Below are 11,899 nucleotides of genomic sequence, written 5' to 3'. Positions count from 1 at the left end.
GAATTTGAGTTCTGCACCCCACCTTTCTTCTGCTCCATCAGGGACTCTCTGTTGTGTTCCCTGTCAGGGCGGTCATTGGTGGTAGCCAGGCACCAACTAGTTCTTCTGGTCATAGGCTGATGAAGTCTCTGGTTTATGTGGCCCTTTCTGTCTTTTGGGCTACTACTTCCCTTGTGTCTTTGGTGTTGTTCATTCTCCTTTACTCCAGGTGGTTGGGACCAATTGATGCATCTTGGATTGCTGCTTGCAAGCTTTTAAGACGCTTCTGCAGGTATTCTTGAAGATCCTCTGATGCCATCCCGATTTCAGTCACAAGATGGGCCCGTTTGTTCAGATGTCTCGCTTCTAGATGTTATCACTTGTTGTTCTACCTCTCAAAGAAAAAACTTAGGTTAATTTTAAACTTTTATAAAATCATAGGAAAACAGGAGGGAAGAGAGAAGGAAAATAAATCAGAATCATAGGAACATACAGGGAGTGGATAATAAATCAGAATCATAGGAGCATGCAGAAGTGAACTATGCAGGCTATGCAATAACAATACCACAATACCCAGGACGCTAGGCCTGCACAGCCCCCTTCCCATGCAGCCCCTTTCAGAGCCTCCCCTAGAGCATTCAGAGAGAGCAAGGCCCTGTCAACACCTTGATTTCAAACTTCTAGTCTACAGACCTGTGAGTCAATAAGTTTCTGTTGTTTAATGCCACCCACTTTGTGGTACTTTGTTATAGCAAAACCAAAACCCAAACCTGTTGCCATCGAGTCACTTCCAACTCATGGTGACCCCATGTGTGTCAAAGTACAACTGTGCTCCATGAGGTTTTCTTGGCTGTAATCTTATGGAAGCAGACCACCAGGCCTTTCTTCTGTGGTTCCACTGGGTGGGTTCAAACCACCAACATTTAGGTTAGTAGTTGTCATGGATTGAATTGTGTCCCCTAAAAATATCTGTCAACTTGGCTGGGTCATGATTCCCAGTATTGTATAATTGTGTACCATTTTGTAATCTGATGTGATTTCCTTATGTGTTGTAAACTCTATCACTATGATGTAATAAGATGGATTAATGGCAGTTTTACCGATGAGGTCTACAAGATTGGATAGTGTCTTAAGACAATCTCTTTTGAGATATAAGAGAGAAGCGAGCAGAGACAAGGGAACCTCATACCACCAAGAAAGCAGTGTTGGGAGCAGAGCGCATCCTTTGGACCTGAGGTTCCTGTGCAGAGAAGCTCCCAGACCAAGGGAAGATTGATGACATGGATCTTCCTCCAGAGCCGATGGAGAAAGTGTTCGCCTGGAGCTGATGCCCTGAATTTGGACTTCTAGCCTACTGGACTGTGAGAGAATAAACTTCTCTTTGTTAAAGCCATCCACTTGTGGTATTTCTGTTAGAGCAGCACTAGATGACTAAGACAGTAGTCAAATGCAAATCATTTGCGTTACCTGGGGCCTTTTAGGAAACTAAGACATCACTTGTTTCCCATGAGCGCCCCACTCCTGGGGCTCCCCTCTCCAAGGGCCTGGCCCAGGGGACCCCTTGCTTGTCTCAGGCAAGTTCCTCACCTCTCTGCCTTGTTGCCTCCATCTGCGGAGGAGAAGTGGGAGGAAGCAGGCAATCTCCCAGCAACCTTGGGCTGCTGAGCTTCCCCTTCTGTGAACAGTCCCTTCCCCTCCCCGTCTGAGGCTTCCTGTCAGAGCTTCCGTCCCAGAAAGACAGAGGGACATAGAAGCCAGAGGGTGCCAGGTCCAGCTCCAACTGCAGAGATGCCACCGCTGCTGCTGCTACTGCTGCCCCTGTTGTGGGGGATCGAGTGTGTTGGGGGCTGGGGGTCCCAGGCAGGGTCCCAGGATCTGGATGACGGTTACCAGCTGCAGGTACAAAATTCGGTGACGGTGCAGGAGGGCCTGTGTGTCTTCATACCCTGCACCTTCTCCTACCCTCCAAGTGACTGGGACCATTTTAAGCCAGTTCTCATCTACTGGTTCTGGAAAGCGGCCAATAACATCGATCACAAACGGGATGTTCCAGTGGCCACAAACAATCCACAGAGAGATGTAAGAAAGGAGACCAAAGGCCGATTCCAGCTCCTCGGGGACCCCCAGGCCAACAACTGCTCCCTGCACATCACAGGTGCCCAGAAGGAGGACAGTGGGGAATACGTCTTACGGATGGAGAAAGGATGGACGAAGTTCAATTACAAGAAAAAGCTCACGGTGAATGTGACAGGTATGGAATGGTCACAAGGTATCGAAGCGAGGGACAGGGAATTCTTTGCTCCCCATCTTTACAGGGGGGATGGTGGAGCATGGTTGGTTCAAGAGTGGGTAGAAGCCTCTCTCAGGGGCACACATTGGGGCCCTGTGTCTCTGTTGCAATACTTTTTTTCCCCTTATTTTTAATTTTTGTTGTTGTTGTTGAGAATATATACAGCAGAATATAGACCCATTCAACGATTTTCACATGTACAATTCAGTGACATTGATGACATTCTTTGAGTTGTGCAGCCATTCTCACCCTCCTTTTCTGAAAGTTGTTTAATGTTTCTTTTAACCTTTTTTTTAATTGTGGGAAAACACACATAACATAAAATGTACCATTTTAACTATTTTAAATTGTACAGTTCAGTGGCATTTAGTTCCTGGGTGGTGGAAATGGTTAAGCACTCAACTACTAGCTGAAAGGTTGGCGGTTCAAATCCATCCAGAGGTGCCTCAGAGGAAAGGCCTGGTGATCTGCTTCGGAAATGTCACAGCCTTGAAAACCCGATGGAGCAGTTCTACTCTGCACACATGGGGTTGCCATGAGTTGGAACTGACTTGACAGCAACTAACAACAACACGTACCTTCAAAGGGGATGGTGGCGGTTCAGTGGTAGAATTCTCGCCTTCCATGAGGGAGACCTGGGTTCAATTTATGACCTATGTACCTCATGTACAGCCACCACCCATCTGTCAGTGGAGATCTGTGTGTCCCTATGATGCTGAACAGGTTTCAGAGGAGCTTCCAGACTAAGATGGACTAGGAAGAAAGGCCTGGAGATCTACTCCAAAAATCAGCCAGTGAAAACCCTATGGATCACAACAGTCTGATCCCGTTGTGCCTGGGGTTGCCATGAGTTGGGGCTGATGGCAGCTAACAACAAGTACATTCACAATGTTCTACGACCATCACTGCTCTCTAGTTCCAGAACTTTCTCCTCCTCTCTCCTCCCAGCGCTGACAAATGTCCCCAACATCATTATGGGGTCCCTGGAGTCCGGCCACCCCAGCCATGTGACGTGCTCTGTGCCCTGGGCCTGTGACAGGGGGACACCCCTCACCTTCTTCTGGACAGGCACTGCCCTCAGGTCCCAGGGATCCCACTCTGAGGCCTATGACTCCTCGGTGATCATGCTGACCCCCGGCCCCCAGGACCATGGCACCAACCTCACCTGCCGGGTGACCCTCCCCGGAGCTTGGGTGACCACAGAGAGGACCGTCACACTCAGTGTCTCCTGTGAGTGCTCATGGGGAAGGGAGGCAGGGGGAAATGGCGCCCGCTTCCTGGGGTCATGGGTTGTTGGGCAGGGTTGCAGAAAGGACACAGGCCTCCTTGACTTCCTGTTTCTGTAGCTCCCGGGGGATGGGGCTGCTCTAACTTCATCCCTCACCCCATCCCTCTGTGCCAGATGCACCCCAGAACCTGACCATCAGCTTGCTCCGAGGAAACTGCACAGATAGGACAGGAGGCCCCTTCCCATAACTGTGATGGGAGCAGGACTCCGACATCACGGAGCCAAGCCAGGGTCTGGAAGCTGTCAGATAAAATGCACACCCATTAGGGGGCAGGAGTCCCTGGGGGGCAAAAACGGTTAAGCGCTCGACTACCAGCCAAAGTTTGGCGATTCGGACTCGCCCAGAGGTGCCCCGAAGACAGGCCTGGCAATCTGCTTCTGAAAAGTCACAGCCTTGAAAACCCTATGGGGCAGTTCTACTCTGCACACGTGGGGTCACCATCAGTTAGAATGGACTCCACAGCAACAGCAACATTAGGGGTGTTGAGTTTATGTCAATGGTGGTGGGATGTTCGGAAAAGGACAGTGACAATGGTTGCACGACTTGGAGAATGTAACCAGTGACGCTGAATTGTGCATGTGGAAATGGCTGAGATGGCGTGTGTTTTGCTGTGTACTTGTTCACCACAATAAAAAAAATCATGCAGGTCCAGACTTTGATAGGGAGGAAGAACTATTGCAATAGGGAGAACTCTCAGAAATCCACCAACGTCTCAAGAGTTAGAAAAAAAGTATTTTTCCTTTATAGGGACGAGAGTAAACAAGGCCAGAGAAAAAGTGTGGGAAATGGGATGAAAAGGTGGTGAGATTGGATAGAAGATCAGAGAATGTTGGATGGGGAGGCTGCCTGTTCTCAGGAGGGACCGTTAACCAGGGCAGTCCCCTGGTGGTGCAAACGGTTGACACATTCAGCTGCTGACCGAAAGGTTGGTGGTTCAAGTCCACCCAGAGGTGTCAAGGAAGAAAGGCATGATGCTGTACTTCTGAAAATCAGCCATGGAGAGCCCTGTGGAGCACGGTTCTACTCTGACACACATGGGGTCACAATGACTGCTGGTTTTCAGTACTGATGAGGTTGGGGTGGAAATGGGAAGTGACCGCTTAATGGGCACAGGGTTTCTTTTTAGGGTGTTGAAAACGTGCTACCGTTGATTGTGGTGACGGTTGCCCAACTCTGTGCATAGACTAAAAACTGTTGAGTTGTACACTTTCAGCGGGTGGTAAGGTCCCTGGGTGGCAGAAATGGATTGCGTTCGACTACTAACCTAAAGGTTGGCAGTTCAAACCCACCCAGTGGCACTGTGGAAGAAACGCCTGGCGATCTCCTTCTGTAAAGATGATAGCCAAGACAACCTCATGGAACACAGTTCTACCCTGTTAACACACGGGGTCGCCAGGAGTTGGAATGGACTTCATGGTAACAAGTTATTGCATGTCTGAATTTACCAAAAAATACACACACAAAAAATTGTATGTTATCTGAATTATATCTCAATAATGCTGCTTTAAAAAATTACCTGTGGAGATCCCTCTCCCCTATCCAAAAATAAATAAATAAGTAAATAAAAATACAATAAATGGTGAGAAAGAGATAGGGCTTCAGAGCCCCAGGCCTGGGGTCAGCTCTCTCTGTCTCTGTATCTCTGTCTGTCTCTCTGTATCTCTCTCTCTCTGCCTTTCTGTCTCTATCTTTCTCTGCCTCTCTGTGTGTCTCTTTGTCTCTCTCTCGCTGCCCCCAGAACCGAAATATCTAGAATATCTGGGGAACAGCTCATCTCTTCCAGCCGTGGAAGGGGAATCCCTGAGCCTTGTCTGTGTCACTGACAGCAACCCCCCCCCCCGCCACTCGGAACTGGACTCGGGGGAGCCGCCTCGTGAGCCCCTCGCAGCCCTCGGACCCCGGGGTCCTGGAGCTGCCTCAGGTTCAGAAGGATGACGAAGGGGAGGTCACCTGCCGAGCCGAAAACCGGCTGGGCTCCCGCAGGGTCTCTCTGAGCTTCTCTGTGCTCTGGGAGTGTGGGGGCCCCAGGAGGCAGGACGCCCGGGTCCTGGGTGGGAGGGGCCGCCGCTGAGCTCTCCCCTCCCTCCGCACAGACGCCCCCCAGCTGTTCAGCCCCTCCTGCTCCTGGGAGGCCCAGGATCTGCGCTGCAGCTGCTCCGCCCGAGCCTGGCCCGCCCCCTCCCTGCACTGGCGGCTTGGGGACCACCTGGTGGAGGGAAACAGCAGCAACTCCTCGGTCATGGTCACCTCCCGCTCCGCGGGGCCCTGGGCCAACAGCTCCCTGAGCCTCCGCGCTGGGCTCAGTCCCGGCCTCGGAATCGGCTGCGAGGCCCGGAACGACCACGGCGCCCACAGCGTGATTGTCCTGCTGCTGCCAGGTCGGGGGTCAGCTAGGGGCTGAGGCTCGGGGGGAAGGAGTGTCGATTCTAGAAGAACTTGGGGGCAGAGTCGCTGGGGCTGGAGGGAAGGTGTGTGTTTGGGGTTGGAGGGCTGGGGGCTGACTGACGAAAAGGAGAGCTCATGTTCTGTGGGAGGAGGGGCTCGAGGGTCCTGAGGCTCAGAGGGAAGTCACCCTGAATCCCACTCGTCAGCAGGGAAACCCCAGTGTGAGGGAGGATTTGTTCAGGCGGCCGTCGTGGGAGCTGGTGTCGCCTCCACGCTCTTCCTCTGTCCCTGCCTCATCTTCCTCATGTGAGTGTCCTCCCTTGGGGGGGGGGGAGGGGGTGCGGGCCCTGGATTCCCCAAGAATCCCAGGTGGAGGAATCTGAATGGGGCAGTGGTTGCTGTGAGAATTGGGTCTTGGGCCAGAGATTCAGAAAACCAGTTTCTGCAGAGTCGATTCCAACTCCTGGCGACTCCGTGTGTATCAGAGTAGAATTGCACTCCGTAGGGTTTTCAGTGACTGATTTTTTGGAAATAGATTGCCAGGACCTTCCTCCACGGTGTAGAGGGGTAGATTTGAACCATCAACCTTTCTGTTAGTAGCTGAGCGCAAACCATTTGTGCCATCCGGGGACCTAGGAACTTGAGAACCAAAAACCAAACTAGTTGAGGTCAGATTGATTCCAACTCATGGCGGCCCCATGTGTGTCAGAGTAGAAATGTGCTCCATGGGGTTTTCAGTGACTGATTTTTTGGAAATAGATGGCCAGACCTTTCTTCTGAGTTACCTCTGAGTGTGTTCGAACTGCCAACTTTTGGTTAGCAGTTGAGTGCTGAGCTGTTTGTGCCACCCAGGGACTCCTTCCAGGAGGGGGCTCGTGTTCTGCTAATAAAAGTCATCAGGCTAGACATGGCGCCCATGCCCTTCCCCGCCTGGGTTAGACCTTCTGGCCTCTTAAGCAGGGGGCAGTAGTCCTACCCCAACCCCGGAGCCAGTCTCCTGAAGGTCCTGGGCTCCTCTTTCAGGGTGAAGACCTTAAAGAGGAAGAAAACCAAGACAGCAGCTGGAGAATCGGATGCCCCCTGTCACCATTGTGTGGGTGAGTGATGCGTCCTCTGTCCATTGACGTCCCATCTGGGTACCTCCCCGGGATGATGGTCACCAGGCTCCTCTGATGACTTAGGTTATCATCTTGCCCCCAATAAGCTTTTTCTCCTGGGTCCCCATCAACCTGGTCGCCCTGTCCAGTGACCCAGGAGTCACCTCCCTCTGCCTTCTGTCATGTCTCCCAAAGCTGGAGGATCACCAAGACCTGTTCAGCTCCAGCTAGGCCGTTCTTGTCCCCCCACCTCTTCATTTCTGTCTGGACACCTGGCCCACTTTCTTCCTGCTTCCCGCAGACAAAATGCCAGAGGGATCTCCCCAAAATGATTATTGTCAACTACAAAGTTCAAGAGTCCCCAAGACCATCCTCACTTCTGACACCAATTGCAAATTTGGGGGACCTCAAGTCCACCTTAATTTCTGACACCAACTGAAAATTTAGGGGATCCAAGACCACCCTCACTTCTGACACCAACTGAAAATTTGGGGACCCCAAGACCACCCTCACTTCTGACACCAATTGCAAATTTGAGGGACCCAAGACCACTCTCACTTCTGCTATCAGTTGCAATTTTGGGGGACCCCGAGACCACCCGCACTTCTGACACCAACTGCAAATTTGGGGGACCCAAGACCACCCTCACTTCTGACACCAATCCTTTACTGCACACCCACTTTCCCCTGAGCTTACACACCTCAGTGTCCCCCCTATTGCCTAGAGAATCAAGTCCAAACTCTTTAATTCCCATCAAGGCCTGGCAGGGTCTGACTGTAGAGGTGTCCCACCTTCCCCTCTCCCTGTCTCCCACCCACTGTTCTCCCACACTGTGGCCCAGCCACAGACACACCTCAATGCTCCCAGCCAGCTAGTGACTATTTGTGACTTTGCATGTTCTAGGAGCCCTGCTCGTGCAACATTTAAAGCTTGGCTATTAACCTAAATGTTGGCAGTTTGAATCCACCCAATGGCTTCACAGGAGAAAAAGCTCCTGTAAAGATTACAGCCTAGGAAACCCTATGGGGCAGTTCTACTCTATCATATGGGGTCACTATGAGTCAGAAATCCTTGACAACAATGGGTCTGGTTTTTTTGGTAACATAATTTCACAGTTGCATCCAGATGCCTGAACCTGTGAAATACCGAGAGCTCTCTGAGGGCGGGGTCCCAAGAAACCAAACCCATTGCCGTTGAGTTGATTCTGACTCATAACAACCCCATATGACCGAGTAGAACTGCCCCAAAGGGTTTCCAAGGCTGTAATCTGTACAGAAGCAGACTGCCACATCATTCTCCTATGCAGCAGCTGGTGGGTTCGAACGGTTCAAGTGCTTAACCACTGCACAACCAGGGCTCCTTAGGGTAGTGTCCAGGTCTGAGCAAATCTCTGTCCTCATCATATCATTCCATTCTTGTGCATCCTACCACAATTTGCAATTAGATAGTAATTTCATTGACTACTGGCTTCATGTCTGCCCCCCCGTACACTGGAAGCTGTGTGAGGTCAGGTACGGTGTCTGCTTAATTCCTCACTGAACATCCAGGGCCTGGCACAGGGGAGTTGTTCAATAAGACAGTGGGTGCTGGAGTTAGAGAACCCTGGGTGTGAATCTAGGCCTCACCACTAATTCAATGTGTGATTTTGGGATATTTACTTAGCCTCTCAGCCTCAGCTTCTCCATCTGACAAATGCGGATAATAGTACCTTCCCAGGAGTCCCTGAGTGGCACAAACGGTTAAATGCTTGACTACTAGCCAAAAGGTTGGCAGTTTGAACCCACCCAGAGGTGCCTTGGAAGACAGGCCTGGTGATCTGTTTCCGAAAGGTCTCAGCCTTGAAAACCCTATGGAGCCGTTCTACTCTGCACCATGGGGTCGCCAAGAGCCAGAAATGACTCAAGGGCAACTAACAGCAACAACAACAGTACCTCCCCAGTGGGTGTTTGGGAGGATTTTATGAGACTGGCAATCCATCATCGAGGGCCAGGCATTGTTGTGTGCTGTTGACTTGATTCTGACTCATAGTGACCCAATGTGACAGAGTAGAACTGCCCCATAGGGTTTCCTAGGCCATAATCTTTACAGAAACAGATTGCCACATCTTTCTCCCTTGGAGCTGCTGTGGGGTGGCGGGTGGGTTCCAACTGCCTACCTTTGGGTTAGCAGCCGAGCACTTAACCATTGTGCCACCAGGGCTCATTACCCGTTGCCACTGCGCTGATTCCAACTCACAGTGATCCTATAGGACAGAGTAGAAATGCCCCATAGGGTTTGCAAGGAGCAGCTGCTGGATTCGAACTGCCGATCTTTTGGTTAGCAGACTGAGCTAACTACCGCGCCACCAGTGTCCCCCAGGACTCATTAGCCAGGCATGATTACTCTTAAATGTTTGTTGAATGAATAAGGGTCTGGCAAATGTTTGTGGAATGAATGGATCGAAGACCAAATGCTTGGTTTCCAGGTTTGCTTGTGGAGCCTGCCTCCTTCTCCTGGCCCCGTTAACCTAGTTTGATCCCCTCTCCTCCTCCACTCAGGGTTACCGGCAGGAGTCCTGGTGAGGCAGCTTCCGAGACAGCCCACCCCCCAAGACAGCCCACCCCTCCAGACTGGCCCCCTCCCCTCTGGAGAAGTGCAGGAATACCAGTACGCCTCTCTCGTCTTCCATGGGCTGAGGCCCCAGGAGCCTCAGGGCCAGGAAGTCACTAGCACCACCGAGTACTCAGAGATCAAGGTCCGCCAGTGAGGACTCGCCCAGAGCCCAGGTCTGGCTGGAGGGCCCAGGGCTTCCCTGGGAAGGGACACTCGAGGGGGATTCCTGAGTCAACAGCTCTTCATGTGAACAGGATATAACTACTCCATGGGTGTGACACAATGTTTAAGCACCAGGCTGCTAACCGAAAGGTCTGAGGTTCAAACCCACCAGCTGCTCCATGGGAGAAAGATGTGGCAATCTGCTTCTGTAAAGATTACAGCCTTGGAAACCCTATGGGGCAGTTCTACTCTGTCACATGGGGTCGTCATGAGTCAGAATTGACTAGATGACACCTAAAAAAGAACAACATGGGAGTTTCACAGTGTGGGGACGGGGAGAACTGGGCTCAGCTCTCAGACCCATCACCAACTGACAGCAGGAGTTTGAACAAGTCACCTCACTGCTCAGGTTCCTCCTCTGTCAAATGGGAAAACAAACTTAAGTGACGGGGTTGTTGTGAGGAATCAGGAAGTAATTAATGTGATGCATCTCTTACGGGTTGAATTGTGCCCCCCAAAATATGTGCTGAAATTCTAACCCCTACACCTGTGGATGTGAGCCCTAATGATGCAATGGTTAAGGGTTAGGACTTCAACATTAGGGGGACACAATTCAATCCATAACACTGGGGAACCTAACCTGTGACGTACTATCTATTTAAAAATAATAAAAAGATAATTCTAATAATAATACATTTGAAACTCAACTATTTAGGAATATATATCAATGAAATCGCTACAGAATAAAGTCAACTGTTGAAAAAAGTGTACTAAAAGTGTATACCACTCAGACAAAAACTTGTACATGATTATTCATAGCAGTACTATTCATAATAGCCAGAAGGTGGAAACAACCCAAAGGTCCATCAACTGATGAATAGATAAACAAAATGTGGTCTATCCATACAGTGGAATATTATTCAGCCATAAAAAGGAAAGAAGTAGTGACATATGCTACAACATGGATGATCTTTGAAAACATGCTACGTGACAGAAGCCAGCTGTAAAAGGCTACGCATTGTATGATTCCATTTATATAAAATGTCCAAAATAGGTAAATCTATTGAGACAGAAAGTAGATTAGTGGTTGCCTAGGCCTGGGAGGAATGTGGGGAATGGAGGGTGATACCCAATGGGTACAAGTTTTCTTTCTGGGGTAACGAAAATATTCTAAACCTTATTGTAGTGATGTTGCAGAACTGTGAACGTACAAGAACCATTGAATTGTACACATTTAAATGAGTGAATTGTGTATTCTGTGGCTGATATCTCAATAAAGTTGTTACATGAAAATTCTAATGTTTAGCTTGTTCCTTATATTTAAGGAGTGCCCTTTTTTTAAAAAAATAGTCTTTTATTTTTTATTATTTTTTAATTGTTGTAGTTTAAGTGAAAGTTTACAATTCAAGTTAATCTCTTATACAAAAATTTATACATGCATTGTTATGTGACCCTAATTACTCTCCCTGTGCTGTAACAGCACACTCCTCCTTTCCACCCCTGATTTCCCATGTCCATTCAACCAGCTCCTGACCCACTCTGCCTTCTCATCTCACCTCCGGACAGAAGCCGCCCATTTAGTCTCATGTATCTACTTGAGCTAAGAGGCACACTCTTCACGAGTATCATTTTGTGTCCCACAGTCCAGTCCAATCTTTGTCTGAAGAGTTGGCCTCAGAAATTGTTTTAGTTCTGGGCTGATAGAGAATCCGGGGGCCATGCTTTCCGAGGTTCCTCCAGTCTCAGTCAGACCATTAAGTCTGGTCTTTTCACTAGAATTTGAGTTCTGCACCCCACCTTTCTTCTGCTCCATCAGGGACTCTCTGTTGTGTTCCCTGTCAGGGCGGTCATTGATGGTAGCCGGGCACCATCTAGTTGTTCTGGTCTCAGGCTGATGAAGTCTCTGGTTTATGTGGCCCTTTCTGTCTCTTGGGCTACTACTTTGCTTGTGTCTGTGTCTTTGGTGTTCTTCATTCTCCTTTACTCCAGGTGGTTGGGACCAGTTGATGCATCTTAGATGGCTGCTTGCTAGCTTTTAAGACCCCAGACGCCACTCACCAAAGTAGGATGCAGAACATTTTCTTAATAAACTTTGCTATGCCAGT

At 49.8% G+C, this 11,899-nt stretch overlaps 1 protein-coding gene across 1 annotated transcript; it reads left to right on the top strand.

Annotated features, from left to right (window-relative positions):
* Positions 1-1,767: 1,767 nt before the first annotated feature.
* Positions 1,768-11,093, top strand: LOC101351607 (sialic acid-binding Ig-like lectin 13). The gene is given in 10 exon segments (XM_023736201.1): positions 1,768-2,230; positions 3,218-3,499; positions 3,672-3,731; positions 5,297-5,391; positions 5,393-5,573; positions 5,652-5,954; positions 6,150-6,249; positions 6,967-7,040; positions 7,342-7,431; positions 9,578-11,093. Coding segments are annotated over 10 exon segments (1,857 nt in total). The 3' UTR covers positions 9,787-11,093.
* The last annotated feature ends 806 nt before the right edge of the window (positions 11,094-11,899 follow it).

The sequence above is a fragment of the Trichechus manatus genome, unplaced genomic scaffold (genome assembly GCF_000243295.1).
Source record: "Trichechus manatus latirostris isolate Lorelei unplaced genomic scaffold, TriManLat1.0 scaffold00087, whole genome shotgun sequence".
NCBI classification, from domain to species: domain Eukaryota; kingdom Metazoa; phylum Chordata; class Mammalia; order Sirenia; family Trichechidae; genus Trichechus; species Trichechus manatus.
This window is presented reverse-complemented; position numbering and strand designations above follow the sequence as displayed.